The 23,450-nt window shown below is 44.5% G+C and overlaps 1 protein-coding gene across 1 annotated transcript; it reads left to right on the top strand.

Moving 5' to 3' along the window:
* The first annotated feature begins 2,554 nt into the window (after positions 1 to 2,554).
* Positions 2,555 to 23,450, top strand: slc6a13 (solute carrier family 6 member 13). Its single transcript, XM_080538738.1, has 15 exons — positions 2,555 to 2,864; positions 6,696 to 6,905; positions 7,869 to 8,003; positions 9,606 to 9,746; positions 9,898 to 9,991; positions 10,336 to 10,468; positions 10,755 to 10,889; positions 16,764 to 16,867; positions 17,090 to 17,214; positions 18,066 to 18,178; positions 20,529 to 20,666; positions 21,047 to 21,149; positions 21,924 to 22,024; positions 22,398 to 22,568; positions 22,864 to 23,450. Exons 1-15 carry the CDS (start codon positions 2,858 to 2,860, stop codon positions 23,026 to 23,028), a joined length of 1,875 nt encoding a protein of 624 aa, XP_080394864.1. The 5' UTR covers positions 2,555 to 2,857; the 3' UTR covers positions 23,029 to 23,450.

Genomic DNA, 23,450 nt, shown 5'->3' with positions numbered 1-23,450 from the left:
TGATCTTGATTTCTTCTAACCCATAGCGCATAGGTTAAGGAAACCTAATCTTGGAGAGCCACAGTACCTACATGTTTCATGCCTGTTGGGGACGAAACTACCTTGTAGAACTGACCATGCATGCTCTGAACTGAGCCAATCAGTTGCCTGATTATTCCTGCCAATAGATTTTTGAAGCTGGCTATATGACGTGGGCAGAACTGCAGCTGCTGCCAAAAAAACATGTTTCCCTATTGAAACTGTCATGCCAAATAGTGTCCGGTTGCCACAATGGGTCCCGGTAATGTAATCAGGTCTTTCGAACGCCATGACGCGTTTGTTGCTAAGTCAACGGTAGCATTCCGGACATTCCTGAATAAACTCTACCCCTCACTGTTTCTCCATTCACTAATTACCACAGATTCATTTGTATCTTAAATTGGAAAGACAAATGTAATCGTCTCGCACTTGAATAGCATTAAGGTTGATGCAGACTCACTAGTCAGCTGCTAGCATGCTAATTTCACGAGTAATTTGCTATGCTAATGTTATCGAGTTGGCTAGTTAACTGATGTAGCAAACAAACCCACATCACATCAGCCAAAGTAGTGATGAATATAATTCCATAACTGGATGCTACGTTGTTTCCAATAGCTAGCTAGCTTACTTACTTAAATACCATCTAGCAGCATCAAATCAAATTGTATTTGTATAGCACATTTCTCACAAAATGTGACCCAATGTGCTTCACGGAGAGCAAAGAAGATAAAGCAACAACTAAGATGGACATTTAAAACTACATGATGACAGAACACGCAAGCAAGCAAGGGAGAAAAACCTGTACACTGTGTGTGTATTCAGGAAAATTCCCTTGCAGCCCTCTACTCATAGAGCGACTACCTCCAGTTTGCTTATCATCGTATACTCTGTCCCCAAGTCAATAAAGTCATTTCCTTGGTTGACTCCCAGCGTTGCCCTTCTGCCTCCTATCCACTGCATTTCTCAGACTGTGAGTCCCACAAATCCCAGCAGCAGAGTAACAGTATGAGAAACCAGCAGTGTCCCATCCAAGGATGGTTGGCCATGACTGCATTCATGGTGTCCTCTAGTACGTGTAGGACTGAGTCTAACAGTCCTCCGTCAGCAACTCCTCAGGTGCCTGAATTCATCCGGCTCCTGCCGGCCGCTGACCGACATCCTGCTAGCCCTTCCTCGTCGTCGGAACTGCCGGACAATTCATGGTCCACAGCGGGGAACAGATCCTGGTGCAGGTCCTGGTACCGGTCCAGGTGCCGCTGACAGCTATCAGTGCCCCACCAGCATCCAAGTCCTTGTTTCCTGTTAACAGAAAGATCTCAAGCGCATGACAGTCATTTGACTGAACTACTGCTGTCCCAAATGTACATTTGAAGTAAGTAAGTGAGCTAGCTAGCGAGCTATGATTGGAAACAAAGTAGTAGGATCTGTTGCAAATCATTAATATGCCTGGGAGCTGCATACCGTATGAACCACATGACGATTCCCGGTAGTTGTGGGAGGGGTGAGATTCTCCTTCATACAACTGAAGTGCTTTGGGTTATTGTTAACATTATTATCATAAAATATATACAATTATTAATGCTGATGGATATGGTTTGTTTATACTAGATTACTGTAGTTTCATGCCTGACATTTCATGTTTTCAACCTCCTTTCTGAACAACAATTCTAGTCAGATAACCTCTCTGAATGTCAGGCCCAGGTAAAGGAAGTCTGTAACTTTAATTTACGCTTGCTGTAAAATCCGACCTCTGAATAGAGGAGGTAAAACTAGTCAAACAACTGCAAGCTGAGGGAAAGCAAACTTCTGGTCCCTGACTGGAATAATAATAATACATTTTGAAAAAGAAAAGAAAAAAAAAGAAAACTACCCTCACCCCAAAAGAACCTGCAAGACAGAAAAGGCCAGAACACGTCAGCCCAGAAAAGGCCTCTGGATTGTTAAGACTCACGACCTTCAAACAAATACCCTGAACTGGGCCACTCCGGACCCCTGTGGTGGGAAAATGTTGTGAATGGGGTGCTGGGCCTGTGAGGAAGGGATCCGGTCGGGGGAATAAAGACTCTTTCCGGGGGCTGAATTGGGGATGTGTTTGGGAGCAGGGGCTTCACTAAGCAGGAGTGATGTTTTAATTACAATCAGTCAGTGCAGACGGCTTAGAAAACTCACTTGACTGGAGGAATATGGGGCTCTTTGGTTTGTGTGTGTGTGTGTGTGTGTGTGTGTGTGTGTGTGTGTGTGTGTGTGTGTCTTGAGGGAGCATCTATAGGGCTGAACACAATATTGACCGCAGTCGCATCTCCCCCACTCTCATGACCGACTATGGAGACAGAGCGACCCTGGGAGAATGTGTGTGTCGAAAGGTTACGCAATCGCCCCACCGCACAGAGACGGCACAGACCTCCAGTGTGCTGCTGAGAGTGTGTGTAATGTGTGTGTGTGTGTGTGTGTAAGTGTGAGTGTGAGTGTGAGTGTGTCTGTCTGTGTGTGGGTCTGGTGTGGGTCTGTGTGTCTGTGTCTGTGGGTGTGTGTGTTGTGTGCATGCATGTGTTTGTGTGTGTGTGTGTGTGTGTGTGTGTGTGTGTGTGCGTGCGTGCGTGCACGCGCGTGTGTCTGTGTGAATGGGTTTGTGTTTGGGGGTTCATTTCTGAATGGGACTGGAGGGGGGGGGGGCTTCAGAGGGTGCAGGGCAAAGTAGACGAAAAGCTCATTGAAGGCTGAACCAGAGCTTTGCGTTACAAACATCCCCGCCCCTCCATGCACTTTATATAGTGAAACCTGAAAACCAACAGGCCAATATCTGGCTAACCATTCAACCCTTAGGGCGATCTTTATCACCATGAAAGGTGAGTACTACTTGTTGATAGAAATTGTTACTTTTCCCTCTAGTGTGAGAGTTTAATCACAATTACAGTGGCTTGTTTACTGCTGCTGAATTTATGGCTGACATGAGTTGATACTGTATGACAAATATCTATTGAAAGATTTGAGTTTTAGCAATGTTCTATGTCATACATTGTGGCTCTGGTGCATACTTGATTTATTTTTTATGAAGTCTTAAGTTTGGTCTTGTGTTTCTCCTTGTGATGTGCTAGTACTGGGGTATTTGGTCACACACTATTTGTAATTTCTTTGACTGCTTATATTATAATGAAGATAGTATAATGAATTTTGGTCATGTTCATGGTACGGTACTTGAACTTTTAATGATATGCAATACGGACATACACTGAGATATGGTTGACAGCCCGGCCCCTCCTTGATAACAGCTTTGGTTATTAATAAGGATGATGAATACTGTTGAGATGTTATTTGCTATGTGTGCAGATTCATTCAACCCTAATGTTTTGGAACAAATGCATTGCACAATTCAGTGGGATGCAATGTGTTTACACTGGGATTATTTTTACCGTTTTGTCTAGTTAACCCTAGTTAATGAACAACCACAGATTGTGCATTGGGTTATCCTGACCTTCTGTCTTTGTAATAAAGTCATTCTAATGAGTTGGAAGGTAGTGAGATGCATGTGTAAAAAGATATCTCTATGTTTGTAAAGAAATTGCATATACCATCACATTGCTAAATCTCTGATCATTCCTGAAGATCAGCAGACTAATAGGCCTGCCTATTGGTCCACTATTCAGTCATTCAAATCCAGTTGTTCGTTCTGCAAGGTTGTGGCAGGTTGCATTACCTAGTGTGATACAAGTGTCCTGATGCAGGCACACAGGGGAAGTCATTCATGGATGGAACTGAGCTCTGAGAGGATCATAGGAGTGCTTTTCACTTCACTCTACAATATGGACTCTCGAACTCAATTATCTAGGATTCTGTCAGTTTTTGAGTTTTCACAGATTCGAGTTATCATATTGTTGACATAACTTGTTAAACATTGACGTTCAGTAGGCCATCACACACTATTATAGTGGATTACTGTTATGTAATTTCAGATATTGTTACGTAATTCCAGATACATTTGTTGAATGATTTGGATAATAATTGACATACAGTACTCTGTCGTACAGTATGTTTGGTAGTATGTTGCATAATTGAATCCCAATAAATCTGTCTGGAAATTTGCCACTGCTACATTCCTCTTGCATGTTTGAATATCTCAGCTAACTGTGATGATGCTCTCCAATGAGCAGCCATTGGCAGGCTCAGTACATGATCAACTGTTTTCATCTGTCAGCAATCAGCAGATATCTACCTGATCAAACATTTGGGTACTGCTCTGTTCTCATTCTCTTGTGAAGTGTTTTTAGTACTTTAGAAACATTCATAATTGCATAAATAAAGCAATGTGTTGTAATATGCAGTGTGTTGTGAACTGTATTTCTAATGCCCTATGTTGGCAACTGTAAGGTACTGTGGTTTGTAACGCAATATAACACCTCATAAAATGGTGTTTCAAGTACAGTGATATTTTGTATGTGTGGAAAGGGTTGAACATGGAACCCAAAAGGCTTCCACGTAGCACCAGAAAGGGTTAGACCCCTGGACCACCCCAGGCCACTAACACCTCTTTTCTAAGAGTGTAGGTCTCCCTAGCTTTCCTCCCTTCAGAACTCATGAGCAATGTGGCCTGGGGTGGTCCATATAATAAAATAACCTTTAAAAAAGAAAGAAATCATGAGCAAACTCGCTAAACTAAAGCCTACGTGTTAACTCAGGGTACCATCAGAATCAGAATCAGAATGATCAAGACCACAACTGTATCTGTCATAAGAGCTCTTGATTGTTCTTGATAAGGGAACAAAGCTTTGAAATTATGAAAAGTCATTCATTCATCTATTGCCTAGACTAACTATAAGAACAAAAAACTGTTTATACATTTATATTGAACATGGTTTTTAGCCTCAAAGTAATGAAATATGGGCCGATGGCAGCTTTGTGAGCTTTCCACCCGTTAGCTGTCAGAGTGAAATACTGTCCACAGTGCCTACAGCAGTCAGTAGACTGTCTGAAGGGCAGATCTGAAGAGAGTTTTGAAAGAGACGTGACGCTGGAACTCTGAACAGGACTGAAGCCTCTCCATGTCGAGTCCAACATTCTGGCATTTCTCACATCCCACGCTGCCCCTGTCTCTCTATAAACATCTATCTGCGAAGCAAAGCGAAGGCTATTTCTGTCCTATACGGTTACTAAAGACAAGGTTCATATTTAGTCTCACCTATTAAAAAAAAAAAAGACTGTTTAATGTGCGGCCTGCTTCTGCGCGATCACTGGGAGGGCTCGCTGGGAGGAATTTGGCCTGAGGGTGGCGCTGCCCCTGGCCCGTACCAGAGCCTGTGAAAAGTCAGGTAAACTGTGATCAGGTGCTCTGGCAGGGTGGCCCCTGATCTGCTAGGCACAAAGCAGCCTTGCGGCCAAGAGCCTCCAGTGCCTTACGATGCCAAGCCTTCATTCCCACAAGTACCTTTGGAAAACAAGGAGCTCTATTTTTACTGCTGGCCACAATTTGGCTCCGGCTCAGAAGATGTTGGCTCTTCCCTCCGACCCCGCCCTCACCCCCCCCCCCCTGCCCGCCCCCTCTTAGCCCCTCTTTTACCCCACTGCTGCCTTTGCCAGTGGAGAGAGCACATTCCCAAGGCTTCTGGCCCAGCGGGGTGGCCCTCTCTCCTGTTGTTTCAGATCCCAACTCTGTCAAGGAAAACAGCCATCTTTATTGGCCTCGGCAGAGCTAGTCAGAATGCAACTTGTGAGTTGGAACATCGATGGATGGTCCAGGTGTTTTTGTGGTAGGGGTCGAGATGAGATGAGATGAAGGGAGCTGCAACTCTCCCGCAGACCGATCGTTAATTTGTTGGGTTTGATCCGGGGGCAGGCGAGGTCCGGCTGGCCTAGCCAGTGTGGTGGTGGGGGAGAAGGGGAGAAAGAGTGAGGAGGAAAAAGAGAACAGGAGAGGGAGTGGGGTGAGAGGGCTGTTAATGAGACTTGACAGGAGTGAGCACAGTCAGTGAGCTGTCTGTTTCCTGGACAGAGAAGAGGCCCTTTCAGTATCAGTGGCCCCGAAACACCAGCCTGCCAAGGGTCGACCGGCCTTCTATGGGATCACGTAACACGCGACTATCAATGCCTGGGCCCATTCTAGACAGGGAATAGGGACATATATCACATGTGAATGTGAACAGGCATGTCTGACACTTTCTATGTGCATGAGCATAAATCTTCCTGGAGAACTTTCGAGGTCCTGAAATTCTTCCTTTTTGTCCACCTCATGGTGCTGTTTGACTCTTGTTCAAAACTCAAAGGAGGATGGACAGTTGAAAGGCTTTGCCTTGCACGTTGCATTTGTGACAGACAGTCTGGTCATTTGGTCCGCATGTCGGCAACCGATCAAAACGTTCAGACTTTTCTTTTGAAACACGGAACTACGTTTCAACGTTGTTGAGAACCACAACACAAACTCGCTAGTCAAAGTCAGAATACTGCAACGAAATGGATTCGTTGAGTAATCCCCACTGCTACCTAGTTAACCATAACACTACTTTACACTGTTAGCAGGCTCACAAAACAAGCTGTGTTAGTTGACTAGTGATGTGTCATTGATTTTCAACAACGCGGAAATGGATTCACGTTTCGAAAGAAAATTCAGATCATTACATCGGATCCCGACATCAGGACCAAAGCATTAGAATGTGTCACATTTATACTCACTCTCATGTGTTCCTCAGGACTGGCAGGTGACATGGAGAACCTGCCCAAGATGGACCCCTCCAACGGGCACAGCCGGCCGCTGGACATCGTGGCAAAGCCAGATGAGAAGTTGACAGAACGAGGCCAGTGGGGCAACAAGGTGGAGTTTGTTTTGTCTGTGGCTGGGGAGATCATCGGCCTGGGGAACGTGTGGCGCTTCCCCTACCTCTGCTACAAAAACGGAGGAGGTGAGTTTTACTCATCAAATCACACTGCACTTCTGCATCTATCGATGTCAGCCCTTTTAAACTGGCAGACTCAGATTATACAGTACAGTACTCTACTGTAGTCATCTTGGTCATCTCTCCCTCAGGGTGCTGTGTATGTATTTTATCATTCCATCTTGATCATTTCTCCATTAACCACAATGAAGACACAACCCCTTACACTTAAGTATTGAGTAACACTAATCTATAAACGTACAGTATACGCCACATTTACGTACAAATATCTGACCCAAAGTCTGCTCAAATTAATTAAAAACAGCACTGCATCCATCAGAACACTGGATTTCAAAGCTGTTAAGACCTATGAAGGTAAGGAGATAGGGTAGTAAAGTAACATTGTGCTCAATGGTGCAAATTTGGAGGTATGGTATCTATAATAAACCGTGAATAATGATTGCTATTTTTGCTAAAATTGCTTATTTTATGTTTATGTGTCTGCCAAAAAAGACTATTCTTGTAAAACGTTACACAACTACTTACTATAATAAAAGACGGCTTGGCAAGATGGAAGCAGTAAAAATCGAATTGTATCCCAAAGCATTAGTGAGGCATAGGCACCATTAAAACAGGCAGCGTTTTAAAACAACTGAAATTAGAAGAGCTCTCTTAATATAAAGGTGTCAGGTCACTGATGGTCAAACGACTGATACTGTCCTGAATATACAGTATGCTGGTTGTGTTATTGTGTGCAGGTCAAGGGATCTAAGTTCAAAGCTTTGAAATTATTTTCTTGTTTATTGATTCAAGTGCAGAGAGCAGTTCCAGGGCATTTAGCTACGGCATTCTGGGGGAGAATAGAGTGTTGTTCACACTTCAGCATTAGCCTTTGCTCTACCTCTTTCATCTTAAAGCTTATATTAAAGTTCTTAATTAGAGTCCTAAAACAGCACTTGGACACTTAGTGAATTTCACTCCTCCCAACAGGTGCATTCTTCATCCCATACCTCATCTTCCTCTTCACCTGTGGGATTCCTGTGTTTTTCCTGGAGACTTCTCTGGGGCAGTTCACCAGTGAGGGGGGCATCACCTGCTGGAGGAAGATCAGCCCTCTCTTTGAAGGTGACACTTTCATTTAATGTCTTTCTTCTTACTGCATGTCTACTCATATATCAAGTCACTTTATGTGACATTTTTGTGGCCCATCAAAACATTTTTGTGTGTTTTGGATTATCTCATACTCACATAGGGTTAGGGTTAGAGTTGAATATTAACTGCACAGGAATGCCTGCTATGGTGATGAGGCAAGGCTAAGATTACCCATGCCTGCAATGAGTTTGTGTGGATATGCATGCATGATTACTTACTTAACTATGACCTTCGGGTTGTCTTTGCAAAGGAAAATATCAGAAAGATTGCTTATGCATTGGCTGAACAAAGAGTTTCACCAGTCTCTACTGCTTCACTGGGGTGGTAGGTTTTATAGTGGATGACCAAAGAAATCTCACCATAATTAAGAAAAAAAAAAAAGAAACATCTGTCCCATAGACCAGGAACACTCTCCAGGAGGTAGGAATGAGAGAGGTGTGGTGGGGAGCAATGAGCCACACTTGTGACCTTGACTTAGTGACCTTGACTTAGGCCTGAACAACTGGATCACCTCCTCTGGTTCATGACTATAGGCTTCAGTTCAAGGGGCTGACACAGTCCTACAGCATGCATATGCAGGGGTGTCAGAGACTACAGAATCTGCAGAATACATTACCAGACACAATACAGAGACTTCACTGCATGGTGTAAACCACTAGTTATCATTAAAAGGGATGGTCAGGTTAGTTTGCTAAAAGTTTTTTTTTTTAAGTTTTTTTTTTTAAGGTCTAAAAAGGTCTTGTAGGCAGATAAGAATATTAATGAGTACTGTACCATAGTGATTGCAATTGGAAAGTTTGAAAAAATCAGCCCAAGATTTACACTTCAATTTAGTTCGGCCATGTACTGTATAGCAGCCATGAGAACTGGTTAACTTGTTATAATTGATTGATTGATGCTGATGGCAGCGGTAGAATGTCTTCTGATGTGTACAGAAACATCTTGTCTGCTCGAGTACAAGCAAATGCCTCCAAATTCGTTTGCGTTTCGACATAGACCAAGACAATGACCTAAAATATATTGTCATAGAAGTAGGGAGTTTTTCAGGACCAAAAAGTGGAAAGTTCTAGACTGGCCAAGTCAACCTTCAGATTTAAATGTATGAACATGTATTTCATTTCCTGATGATACGCTTTTAGGCAAAAATCTAAACAAACAACAATTGAAGATGGCTGCAGTACAGGCCTGGCAGAGCATCACCAGAGAAGATACCCAGAGTATGGTAGGGTCAATGGGTTGCAGACATCAGGCAGTTATTGCATGTAAAGTATTGTCGACCAAATACTAAACATGGGTGCTAAATGTGGACTTTACATGAATCTGTCCCATTACCTTGCCCTGAAATATATAAAAAGTGTTTTTCAAAATGGCGAAACCGCAAATATACAATCAAATAAAAGCACAGCAATTAACCTCATAGTAATTGTTTGATTCCAAATTTGAACTTTTGAAGTATAGCCAGAAAAAAATAGAAAAAAACCTTCACTGTCCAATTAGTTACGCAAGGTACTGTATGTGAAGTATATGAATAAGTTCTGTACTTTTTAATAATACTCCACTCTCTCCTTTCTTTAGGGGTCGGCTATGCCACACAAGTCATCGTGGCTCTGTTGAATTTCTATTACATTGTTGTTCTGGCCTGGGCCATCTTCTACCTGTCCTTTTCCTTCACCTGGGATCTGCCTTGGGCTTCCTGCAACAACACCTGGAACACAGGTCAGACTCTGAGAATAAGCAGTTCGAAAAGCCAAAACACCCAATATCACAATGACATATAGCTGGTTTAGTGGTGTTTCCCTAGGATACCCTGATAACTGCATGGATTGAATGGTTCTTTTGTTTGTTTTTTATCTTTAACCTTTTAAAGAAACCTGTATGGAGTTTCAGAGGAGGAATGATTCTGCCATCAATCAAACACACTTCCCACTGAACGCCACTTCTCCAGTCATTGAATTCTGGGAGTAAGTTTTGTCATTAGCCTGGCAGCCAGCCAGTTTCTTAGCTATCTGTTCAGGTCCTGGCAAAAGATTCAGTTCTGTTGAATACATCTGGATTAGTCTTCAAGCATCTTCATCATCAGTGAATCTTAGGGCTGTCCTTACAGATACCGAATACAGTGCTTGGTAGTGAAATCTACTACCATTCTATAATGCTGATACTGTTACTATTTGCTTTGGAATATATACAGTCATCCTCATCCCATGCTGTCTTTGTTCCATTTGCTTGACTGTGTGTGTGTGTGTGTGTGTGTGTGTGTGTGTGTGTGTGTGTGTGTGTGTGTGTGTGTGTGTGTGCATGAGTGCAGACGGAGGGTCCTACGGATCTCGCCGGGAATCGATCAGATAGGATCCCTCCATTGGGATCTGGTCCTGTGTCTGGCCATAGCTTGGGTCATCTGCTACTTCTGCATCTGGAAGGGAGTCAAGTCCACTGGGAAGGTAAAGTGCTGTACATTCTCCCTCAGACACTGCTCAAACACAGTATCATACTTTTTTTTTACAAAGTTGCCTCACAACTTTAAATGTGCATAGATGCTGTATAAAGAGTATAAAAGAAGCAATTACTCTCAATATGTGATCCTTTTGAAGTATGGAGAGGGATAGGTATAGCCAATAGCACCAGTAAGACAAGCAAGATGGTTTATGGAATATTTGGCATCTGAACGGACCCCTTAAGGATGTGTTGTGTGGTTACTTAGCTGATGCTACGGCTCTGCCCCCTCAGGTGGTGTACTTCACAGCTACCTTCCCCTATGCCATGCTGGTGATCCTGCTCATCAGAGGGGTCACTCTGCCCGGGGCCTCCATTGGAATCAAGTACTACCTCTACCCAGACCTGGGACGCCTGGCAGACCCACAGGTAACAGATAACACAAGCTAGACATGTAGACTGTGTATGTTGATGTGATCTTTGCACTCGATCAAATTTCAAGACCCTCCTTTCATGACCTTTCCTAGATATGTGCGTTCTACCACCCAGTATCCTTACATTTTCAAAATCACTTCAGGATAAGATAATATCAAGCAGTTTTGCAGTTTTTCTGTGTAGGAGGCAGGCTAAAAAAAGAAGCGCCCTCTAGTGATCTCTGTGTGTAAATAGCAGATTACATTCTAAAAAGGGGGTCTATTTGACCCCTAAGGCGGCTCTACTAGTAGGTAAAATAGGCACGGCTGTTGTAGTGTTAATGATTAACTGTAGGTTAGGTGAGCTCTTGACTTTTTGAACTTAACTAATAACTTTCCATGATTACTAATGATGGGAAAGAGTGGTACTTTAGGAGGCCTATAGGCATAACTTGTAAGCCAAAAGGAACTAACTCATATGTCCTGAAGAATGATCGTTATGTGGCACCACCTTGGGCTGGGCCCGGGGGAATGCCCCTTGTTGGGGCTGAAGTCCTGCCTCAGCAGCCAGCAAGCTCTTTCCACACAACCCCAGGACAGAACACACCTGAGACCAATCAGTTCATTAGGACACACTGACCTGAGACACATAAAGGTCGTTAGCATGCTTCATCGACATCAACGGAGGTCGTGCCACCGTGACAGAGGAGGTCGCAGGGGTTCGCGCTTCTCTCTCGATTTTTGTCACGACAAGCAACCTGCCGTGTAGATGTTGCACACCGTTGACTGGTTGGATGGTAAAGCTGAAGAGGCAGAGCTGAAGTGGTTCAGTACTGGAAGAAGATTCTGGAGAAGTTTGTGCGAATTAAAAGAAAGCTGGAGAAAACAACGCCCTCCTTCTTCGTTATGCTCCCCTGGCTGGAAGTACTCACAAAGCGCAGAGAGACAAACTATCCTGAGGTAAACGCAGGCAGCCCTGTAGTATGAATTACATACTAGTGCCTGCGACAGTGTTGCACAGCGCAAACCGCATACTAGTCGCACAAATGATGCATGTACATGCCTTAAGCCTTAAGCCTGTGATTTGTTTGGCTTGCCCATGACAGGAGGGTTGAAGCCAAGCTTCCCCCAGTATGATTGGACCTGGATGTGGTCAGACTAGACCTGGGGTCGTTTCCATTCCTAATTGATACACCTTACTCCCTCCTATAGAGTGAGCCCTTCAGAGACATTTTGATGACCTTTGTGCAAGACAAAAGGGACCTTTCTACCTGACAAAGGGGAGTGAACAAGGGAAGGGTGCTGGGAGGTTTAAACATTTAAATCCCTCAATCCCTTTCTATACAAAGCAAAAATTGTATAGTACCTTTCTTAGCTATATTGAAATTGCAGATGCTATATTCTGACTGTAGATATTGCAAGCTACTTACATGTGTACAGTGCTTTGCTGGACATCTTTGAATTGCATTGGAAATGTGGGAGTAAGAGACATGTTGAATGAATTGCATAGAATCCCTTCATGTCGAAGGATGTTTATTGTTGACTTGGTGGAAGTGGATATTGGATGGGATAGAATTTCCCCTTCTCTTGCTTTCAACGGAATGGAAACACCTCCGACCGATGCGACTTCATTTTTCCCCAGTGTTAAAGGATCTAGACGTGGTAGTCAGATCTGACAACAGAGGGACAGTAGCATACATCAATCAACAAGGGGGAGTACGCTCACCATCACTTCATCGCCTAGAGACAGAAGTGTGTCTGTGGGCTGTCGCACACCTGAGATCGCTGAAAGCTCTCCATCATCCCAGGCCTTCTCAACGAACCAGCAGATATGATGTCACGGACAGGCCCGAGAGAGGACGAATGGTGCCTAGAACCCTCCATTGTCGGACTTCCGGTTGAGACACGGATAAGATGGCAGCATAAAGAAGGCTCTCCCGTTGAAATACATTTTGAAATTCCCTCAAACTAAGAATTTCATTTTATAAGAGATTACCAAATAAGTAGTGAAAGAGGGCAGAGATGTCTATTAGGAAAAAAGATAAGAAGCAATTACAGCTACAGTTACGAAACGAACAAAGTCATAGCAACTCTCCTACTAATGCTAGCAATGATGGCCACGAGGGTGATTCAATGCTCCCGGAAAATACAGTAGACTTAGATCTGATTTGATAGATTAGATCTGAATTGAGAGATTTCCGACGGGACAATAAGACCCAACTCGAGGATATCAAAGGGGAAATGACGAGGGCAAACATTAGACTGGACAAGGCTGAAGGGTGAATTGTGAAGAGGATTCAGAACACGGAAGATATCCTGGCAAAAATTCTAAAGCTACAGGCTAAGACAGAAGCTAGGCTAACCTAATGAATCTGTTTGCGCCACAGACCAATGCGCAGTGTCGCATTTGGTTCTCTCTGCGCGAGCAGGACAAGCCGCTACTGGGGGTCGATGCCTTCGCACACCACCCTTGGCCAAGGGTCCTGCTTTATGCCTTTCCACCTCTGGCATCCATCCTCCCACTGTTGGCACGAGTGAGATCAGAGAGGCTGGAGTTAATTCTCATAGCCCCTGCCAGCCCCAGTGCCCCATGGTTTCCAGAGCTGATGGAGATGTTGGTAGAGGGCCCATATCCTATACCTCATTGACAGGATAGGCTCTCCCAAGCCAGAGGCTTGGTGAAAGGACAACCTGGGTGGGGGGGGCACTCATGGAGTCCACTCTAACAGACGCTGTCATTCTGACCATTCAATCCACTGCAAGAGGATATGCATCACATTGGCGGATGTTTACACAGTCGTGTGAGGAGTGAGATGTTGACCCGGTCTGTAGTCAGGATGAAACGTTTCTGTGCTTCTTGCAGTCACTGTTTGACAGAGGGCTAGCTGCGGGGACTATTAAGGTTTACGCAGCTGCCATCTCTGCATACCTTGAAGGTTTTGCGACAACAACGCTGTTCAGTCATTCGCCAGTTACGTCTCTCGAAGCAGTGGCTTTTCCGTTGGCTTCATGAGACGAGCAGTCTCGCATACGAGTCCAAAGGGCAACCCGTGCCGGTTGGCATTCGGGCTCATTCCACTAGAGGCATGGCAACTACAGTGGCCATTCTCAGGGGAGTGGGAGTGGAGGAGACCTGTGAGACGGTGTCTTGGTCATTGCCGTCTCCGTTCATACGATATTACTTGAAGGATATCTCTTCCTCATCTTCGCTCATTCTGTCCTTAGCATACCTGATGACTAGTGTAGCGAGGGTAGCACATGGGTTCTAACCCTAGTTGTGGGAGATTCTTTTTCAAGTGTAGATAAATGGTAAATGGACTGATTCACACACCAATGGCGGAAAGCTGCCATGCAAGGCGCCGGCCCGCTCACTGGGAGCAATTTGGGGTTCAGTGTCTTGCCCAAGGACACTTCGACATGTGGACAGCCGGGGCTCGAACCGCCGATCTGCCAACCCTGCGATCATTAGACGGAGGCTCTACCTCCTGCGCCACAGCCGCCCCGGATGTGCGAAAATGACCTAGGGGGGTTTCTCCTTTGTGTTGTTTTTCGCATTAATGATGGCCCTCCGTGTTTGTGCGTTAGGGCTAGATCAGAGGGACGGACCTGGTGTAGACTAGATCAACACTTCGGTGTTAGATTGAGTCGACATCAGTGGTCAATCCCGGGTGCTGTTGAGATTGTTGTGTTCTGATTAAGGACCTAGAGTCCCAGTGGGGGTACATTTCGCCTCACTCACTCCGCCTAAACCAATAGGAGCAGAGCTCCCCTATGGGGCGGAGCTCCACCGGATGTAGACTAGAGAGGTAGACTCCAGTTCTATGAGTGGACCGGAGCCCCATAGGGCTTCTGGCCCACCTCACCTCATTCAATCCGGCTGTATTATGTACTTTTTGGCAGAAGGAGTGACAGGTTTCACCCCCTTATAAAGCAGCCATAAGGGACAGAGGCATTGGAAATCATCAGTCATTGGCTACCCTTAGGTAGCGGGGTAAACCACTAGGAGAAGAGCTCCCCTATGGGGCTCGCCTCTACTCATAAAACTGTCTACCGGAGTCTACCTCCAGTAACTATCGAACGAGCTACTGGACTAGTAACTAGTACTGAGTAAAATTACTTTGTAGTAGATTGAAGACTCGCTCACTCCAGTGAACTACCCCCAGGTTCTTTGTAATTATTACTTCACTGCTTTTACACTGTTGAAGCTAGGAACACCAAACCAACAGCTTACATCTAGGTCAAAGACATTCCCCCCTGAGTGAAAGTGAAAAGGCTCTCTGACTGCTTTGGGATCAGAGAGTTCGGACTACATGCCGAAAAACCAACTATTCCTGTTGAAAACTGTCTATGTGGCCTAGGGAGTCGACATATACTGTACATGAATTCCTGCCTAAGAATGTATTCATTCCAGACCCTTTGATAACTTTGCTAACTTTTTTCTGAGAACAGAATGTGACTGGCGGTGAATTGTTATGTCATGCTGTTTCACCCTGAATAATATTGAAGGTTCAGCTTTGGCTGATCAAACCACACCTCAAAAAAATCTCGCTCTCAGTTGCATGTTTTTGGATTTAAATGAGGGGTAAAATCAAGGCTAAATGAGCTAGTGCAGTCCCTCTTTAAGTTAAACTAAACCTGCAAGTATGCTCTGTGTGAGCATGCTTTTTGTTTCAGTTCATTCATTTTATTCTTTTTTTCTGATAAATACACAACAAGCCTGGTTTTACCCTGTGCCTGTGTGTTGAGCCTAATTATCTCTCATCACTACCCACCTTTCTGACAAACCCTATGCTCTGCTAACAGATAACAGCCTTTCTGATCAGATCAGATGTACAGATCTCTCTAAGCCATGGCTGAGTAGTATGCGCGAATCTTGGATGTTGGCAGTGCCTGGGAATATTTTACAAGTGGACAGGTGTTAATGTCGATGAAACAAGGTCATGAGGAATGTGGTCAGCATAGCTCCCAGACTTCTCGACCGGTGATGAAACAGAAGGAGAGCTATTTCGCAACCACTTCTACATTTTGGCACTTACGTTAAGTAACAACAACCGAAAAAGGAGAATGAGTGCCATCTTCAATCTGTGCAGGGGCACTCTGGATGAATACAACATTGTGTGTTGCAAGGCAGAGTCCATGAGTCTATTCCTAGTTGGGGTCTTGGGAACATCTGTCATCATGGTGTGGTCTGCTGTTGTGTTGCCAGTACTGGCTTCATCAGAGACACTCTCTCTCTGCACCGGCTGCCAGCCAACTGAAACGTGCCCCATTGCTTCAGCGCCACTTCTGCCGAATTCTGAGAACAAAGAGTGGCCTCTTTCAAATTGGAATTGTGCACTGGTCGTTCACAGACTCGGTGGAAAAGTACCACACTTGGTGCAGTGGAGCCATAGAGACGGAGAAGTAATGTGCCAGTTTGGCATTGTCACGGTGGAGAGTAGAGAGAGACGGGGGGTGGGGGGGTGGGGGCAGTTGTATACACGCTGTGGGAGGTAATGGGTGGGTTTCTCATCTCTCTGATGAGAAATATCATGTTATTCTTGTTAGAAGAGATACTGGATGGAGCTCAAGACGGTTGTTTATAAATGGTACAACCACCAACAGTGTCCATTGGATGCCTGGATGACATCGCCCACGCAGATAGATAGTTATGGGTTTACGATAAAATGACTCAAAACTCTAGCTCCACTGCAGACCTTTAGCTTAGGCAGTTGGTATTCAAATCGAATGACTGACTAGAGACTCTAGTTTGAGGTGTTGGCTTTTTCTAATCTTGGTGATTCTCTAGACGTAAAGCTATCAAGAGCAATAATATGTTGTTGTCGTTTTTTGTTTTCTTACCAATGATGAAAGAGCAATGACATGGTTTCTCCCTCTTGGTTTCTCCAAGGTATGGATGGACGCAGGGACTCAGATCTTCTTCTCCTATGCCATCTGCCTGGGCTGTCTCACTGCACTGGGAAGCTATAATAAGTACAACAACAACTGCTACAGGTCAGCCATCAACTTAAACACCTCTACAGTATGTCATACTCTCGCTGGTTGGATCTAGCTTGACAAAGATCTTGTTTTGTCATATTACTGCTACATCAACAACAACAAGGGCCTTAAAGTCAGTCACTCACTCGGTCAGGATAAACTACTGGCACTAGTCATAACACTTCTGTTGCACAATACATGTACAGAGTCTAACAGCTGTCTCTCTGGTGTTCCTAGGGATTGCTTGGCATTGTGCTTCTTGAACAGTGGGACCAGTTTCATCGCCGGTTTTGCCATCTTTTCCATCCTCGGCTTTATGTCCTATGAGCAGAACGTGTCTATCTCAGCAGTGGCCGAATCTGGTTGGTAGTCCTTTTGATGAAAACGCTCTTCTGGAGAGCCATCCAATTTCTAGATTGTAACAGAAATACTCCATTCAAGTACCACAGTACAATTTCAACACTATTCAACAATGAAAACACATTGTTATGTAATAGCCAGAACATGTTCATGACATGCTGTCAACTTTCAAGATCAAGAGAACCCCAAGATGACCCACGTTTTTAGAATTATGTGCCAGCGGCTGGTGAAAGGTGGACCAAGTTGGCAAGATCATTTTTCTGTTTTTTTACATATGAAAGTGCAGATTGTAGGCTTTCAAATGATGTGTACATTGAAATCTGAAAATCGACAGCTAACAACAAAGAACATCGCACTAGCTAGATAGTTGCTCTGCATGTTTAGCACATTACAACATACTGACAGAACATGCTAAAAATACATAACTACACATAACTAGATAATCACACAGTCCCTAAACATAAACAAGACTATAGCCCGAGTACAGCAGATAATAGTGGAGTGAATCGCGTATCGAAAAACAAGCTTTGTTTGCTGACAAATGATAAGTATTTACTTATCCTAAAACAGTTTTTTGTTATATTGAGTGGGCTCTTCAAGATTTAAACTTTCATAATATAATTTTAAAATATATAATATAATATAAATATAGATTAATTATATATATATAATACACTTTTTTCTCAATTTGCGCAAACTTCACGGTTGCTGACTTGGTACCCCTTTCACCAGCCACTGTCAGATAATGGTAACAGGTCATGTAGGTCATTCTGGTCAGGTGGCTCCAAAGTTCTCAGAGTGTGACTGATTACTGTTTTGTTTTTCTCTAACCCTCTTGAATCCTCTGTCTCAGGTCCTGGTCTGGCCTTCATTGCGTACCCTCGCGCCGTGTCCATGATGCCCTTCTCTCCTCTCTGGGCCTGTTTCTTCTTCATTATGATTGTCCTGCTGGGACTGGACAGCCAGGTGAGGCTTTACAATACTACCCACCTGGACAGCCAGGTGAGGCTTTACAATACTACCCACCTGGACAGCCAGGTGAGGCTTTACAATACTACCCACCTGGACAGCCAGGTGAGGCTTTACAATACTACCCACCTGGACAGCCAGGTGAGGCTTTACAATACTGCCCACCTGGACAGCCAGGTGAGGCTTTACAATACTACCCACCTGGACAGCCAGGTGAGGCTTTACAATACTACCCACCTGGACAGCCAGGTGAGGCTTTACAATACTACCCACCTGGACAGCCAGGTGAGGCTTTACAATACTACCCACCTGGACAGCCAGGTGAGGCTTTACAATACTACCCACCTGGACAGCCAGGTGAGGCTTTACAATACTACCCACCTGGACAGCCAGGTGAGGCTTTACAATACTACCCACCTGGACAGCCAGGTGAGGCTTTACAATACTACCCACCTGGACAGCCAGGTGAGGCTTTACAATACTACCCACCTGGACAGCCAGGTGAGGCTTTACAATACTACCCACCTGGACAGCCAGGTGAGGCTTTACAATACTACCCACCTGGACAGCCAGGTGAGGCTTTACAATACTACCCACCTGGACAGCCAGGTGAGGCTTTACAATACTACCCACCTGGACAGCCAGGTGAGGCTTTACAATACTACCGACCTGGACAGCCAGGTGAGGCTTTACAATACTACCCACCTGGACAGCCAGGTGAGGCTTTACAATACTACCCACCTGGACAGCCAGGTGAGGCTTTACAATACTACCCACCTGGACAGCCAGGTGAGGCTTTACAATACTACCCACCTGGACAGCCAGGTGAGGCTTTACAATACTACCCACCTGGACAGCCAGGTGAGGCTTTACAATACTACCCACCTGGACAGCCAGGTGAGGCTTTAATATACTACCCACCTGGACAGCCAGGTGAGGCTTTACAATACTACCCACCTGGACAGCCAGGTGAGGCTTTACAATACTACCCACCTGGACAGCCAGGTGAGGCTTTACAATACTACCCACCTGGACAGCCAGGTGAGGCTTTACAATACTACCCACCTGGACAGCCAGGTGAGGCTTTACAATACTACCCACCTGGACAGCCAGGTGAGGCTTTACAATACTACCCACCTGGACAGCCAGGTGAGGCTTTACAATACTACCCACCTGGACAGCCAGGTGAGGCTTTACAATACTACCCACCTGGACAGCCAGGTGAGGCTTTACAATACTACCCACCTGGACAGCCAGGTGAGGCTTTACAATACTACCCACCTGGACAGCCAGGTGAGGCTTTACAATACTACCCACCTGGACAGCCAGGTGAGGCTTTACAATACTACCCACCTGGACAGCCAGGTGAGGCTTTACAATACTACCCACCTGGACAGCCAGGTGAGGCTTTACAATACTACCCACCTGGACAGCCAGGTGAGGCTTTACAACACTACCCACCTGGACAGCCAGGTGAGGCTTTACAATACTACCCACCTGGACAGCCAGGTGAGGCTTTACAATACTACCCACCTGGACAGCCAGGTGAGGCTTTACAATACTACCCACCTGGACAGCCAGGTGAGGCTTTACAATACTACCCACCTGGACAGCCAGGTGAGGCTTTACAATACTACCCACCTGGACAGCCAGGTGAGGCTTTACAATACTACCCACCTGGACAGCCAGGTGAGGCTTTACAATACTACCCAATGCCATCTTTGAATATATGTAGGCTAGCGGTAGTAATCTGCTCTGCGTTGTGTTGTCAAATAAAGATGTCTCAATGCCTTTGGCAGCAGCCATTTATTCGCATCAGGCAAACCAAAACACAAATATTAGGATCCTCACAGACTCGCGGTCACTCAAGCACCATTCACTACAACGAAAGAAAATGTTAGCCTAGCTAGGAATGTGACAGCCAGCTAGTTCTAATCCTTATACACAACAAAAGAAAACATTGTTAAATGAATAAAAGTATTAACATAACCACATGACACTTTGTCAGCATATTAAATGAAACATTACACAACTAATTATGATAAGAAAATAACTGAAATAAGACATTTTTCATGTTAAATCAACTAAATGATCAGGTGCTTAGGACATTAGAACCTACCCATGGGACCTCTCGTGGTAGACTGAGGGGAAGAGGGGTTCCCGCCCCAGATCTACAGGGTAAAGACAGGACATGACAAGTGGAATAAAATATCAATCTGCTACATATCAAATGGACATCTTGTTTCACACATAGGCCTATGCACGTGTCTACCTATCTGCATGTCAATGGTAGTTTTTTTTACAATGCCAATCGATGACATCCCCTCTCTGCTCTCACTTGCTGTAGTTTGTGTGTGTGGAGAGCTTGGTGACCGCCATGGTGGATATGTACCCCTCCACCTTCCGCCGCAAGAACCGCAGAGAGCTCTTCATCCTGGTTGTGGCCATCTTCTCTTTCCTCATGGGCCTCATCATGCTGACTGAGGTAGGGATCAGCGCCCCCTAGAGGTGCACTTAATGGAACTGCAGTATCAGGAATACTCTCCTCTCTATCCCAAATGCTATGTGTGGTGTTGTGGTGTAGCCGTTAAAGTCTTTGGTCACATGAATGGAGGGTCTTCAGTGAGATTTTTTATTTATTTTAAAGACACGTGACCACAAGTTACGGGACACATTTATTCAGTGCATGAAAAAGAGCATGTGCGTGTTGTCCATTGGACATGCCTAAACATGTATCCAAACATCTATCTAACGAGTGCCAACTCCCTGGTGAATTTTTGTACACGCTTCCTCAGATGTGAATTGGACAGTGAGACAGATGGTGCCCCTAGTTGCCTGCATGTAAACATGTGTTTCTCTCTACAGGGGGGCATGTACGTCTTCCAGCTATTTGATTACTACGCGGCCAGTGGGATGTGTCTGCTGTTTGTGGCTATTTTCGAGACTGTTTGCATTGCCTGGATTTATGGTGAGTGTCTGGCCAAGTTATGTGTCAAAATGCCTGAAGGGGGACATGAACAAGACACAGGGTTATTTTCATAGGTTTCTTTTGGTTTTAGTTTATCTAGCACACATGAAACGGTGCAAGGAGGGAACGGAGCCCAGAAGGCTTGTAGGCCTACATAGTTCCACTCCCGTCAATAGCTAAGTTTCAATATACTACAAAGAACACTTAATACATGTAAATCAGATAAAAGATACCACAAACAAAATCAAATCCATGGGGCAAAATGGTAGGATAGCACAAAAAAACTGATAAAAGACACACACAAAAAAAAGACACAAGGATACATTTGTTCAGAACACATCAAGAAAAGGAAAAACAGAAATAAGAGCAATAATCATGGAAAGGAAAAAAAGTTATGAAGAATTTAAAAAGAAAAAAGAAAAGAAAACCAATCTATTACTAATAATATTAACGCGATAGGTGAGATAAGCATCTATCCACTCCCCATTGGGAACCATTGGAAGTCATAATGCTAGAAGAAGGAAGAATTAAGATTGGTCCACTCCACTCCACAAAAATCAGTCCTCTGTGTCATATTGAGGCAGTTGTCTGAATGTGATATTGACGATGATTTCAATCTAATGTTTCTGTGGGTTAGCTGATATTGTCTGACGCAATCAATAACTATTCATGTACAAGTACATATTCAATCATAGACACATAAGTAGTATACATCTATGGCCTATATAGAAGCATCTGTCCCTTATCTGACTGTCTTACCCCTACTCACTATAGGTGCTGATCGTTTCTATGACAACATTGAGGACATGATCGGCTACCGGCCCAGTCCTATTATCAAATACTGCTGGATGTTCTTCACCCCTGCAACCTGCTTTGTGAGTCAAACAGTATTCTCAGTTTAAACAGTTTAAACCTTCCAAACACTGTCCCAACTACTGGAGACGAAAGCACTTTCTGTGGAAATATCAACTGACAAAAGCACAATCATTGAAGTATTTGATTAATTACAATTCTAGCGGTTATTGGTTATGTAACAACTACCTAGTTACATTAGGTAACATTAGGTAAAGAATCTGAACATCTTGGCCAGGGGCCACAGATGAAAATGTGCCTCCTGGCTAAATCTGGCGTATTTACACTTGTTGTCAATTGATATGCATTGTCCCTTCTTGAATGAAAAAAAAACGAAAAAAACATCTAACCAAGATGTTGTATTGCCAATGAACAATAACACATCTGCCTCTACAGGGAACTTTTGCCTTCTCCCTGATCAAGTATACCCCTCTGAAGTACAACAATGAGTATGTGTATCCCTGGTGGGGCTACGGGCTGGGCTGGGTCCTGGCCCTGTCCTCCATGCTCTGTGTCCCACTCTGGATGGTCATCAAACTCTGCTCTGTTGAGGGGACCCTCAGAGAGGTGAGAAAGAAACACACACACACACACACACACACACACACATACAGATCACGGCCTGGTCTTGTAATCAAAATGTAAGTTAACGTAACACACATCCAGTTACTTTTGTTTACCCCTGTTTTGAGTAAGGCACTTAGCCCTCAGTTACTCCAGGGGGAATGTCCCTGTAATTCGTAATTGTAAGTCGCTTTGGATTAAAAGCGTCTGCTAAATGGCACAATTATTATTAACATTAAATTATTATTAATTATTATTTTCTGTTTCTCTTTTCTCTCTTCCTCTGTTTGTCTGTTAGCGCCTTCAAATCCTGACCACCCCTTCCGTCGACTTACCCAAAACCAAGAAGGAGCAGGAGAAGCTGCTGGCCATCTTTGCTGCTGATGGGGACAGCCTTCGTCAGAGAGTGCCCCCCACCAAGGAGGGCTACTTCCCCGTCAACGAGAAGGAGTCCCACTGCTAGAGCCTGGATGGGAAATCACGACCTCCCCTAGGTCAAATGTCACTCCCCTCGACATGGCCCCTGGCCCTGTCCCAAACCTCTCCTCATATATATACAGTATATATATAATACCTCATTAAGGCGGCCAAATAAGCACAGATGCAGAGACATTGGGCTGCGCCTTCTTTTTCTTCTACAGAGTCTTTCAGAGATTGCACAGACAGCACTGCAACAGGTGCTTCCCTGTTATTCAGTCATGTACATTCATACTGTACATGATGACACATGATTCCCCTTTTGCCCGACGAACCAGTAAACCAGAAATTCCATCTGGATTCTGTTGATTCTTCATTCAGCAATGGCAGAGTGGAGCAGGCAGTAACGATGTGCTCTTTAAAAAAAAAAAAAAATGCTTGATCACATCTGCTTTCTACGGAAGCATT

This window comes from Nansenia antarctica (assembly GCF_963989245.1).
Source record: "Nansenia antarctica genome assembly, chromosome: 9".
Lineage (NCBI taxonomy): Eukaryota > Metazoa > Chordata > Actinopteri > Argentiniformes > Microstomatidae > Nansenia > Nansenia antarctica.
This window is presented reverse-complemented; position numbering and strand designations above follow the sequence as displayed.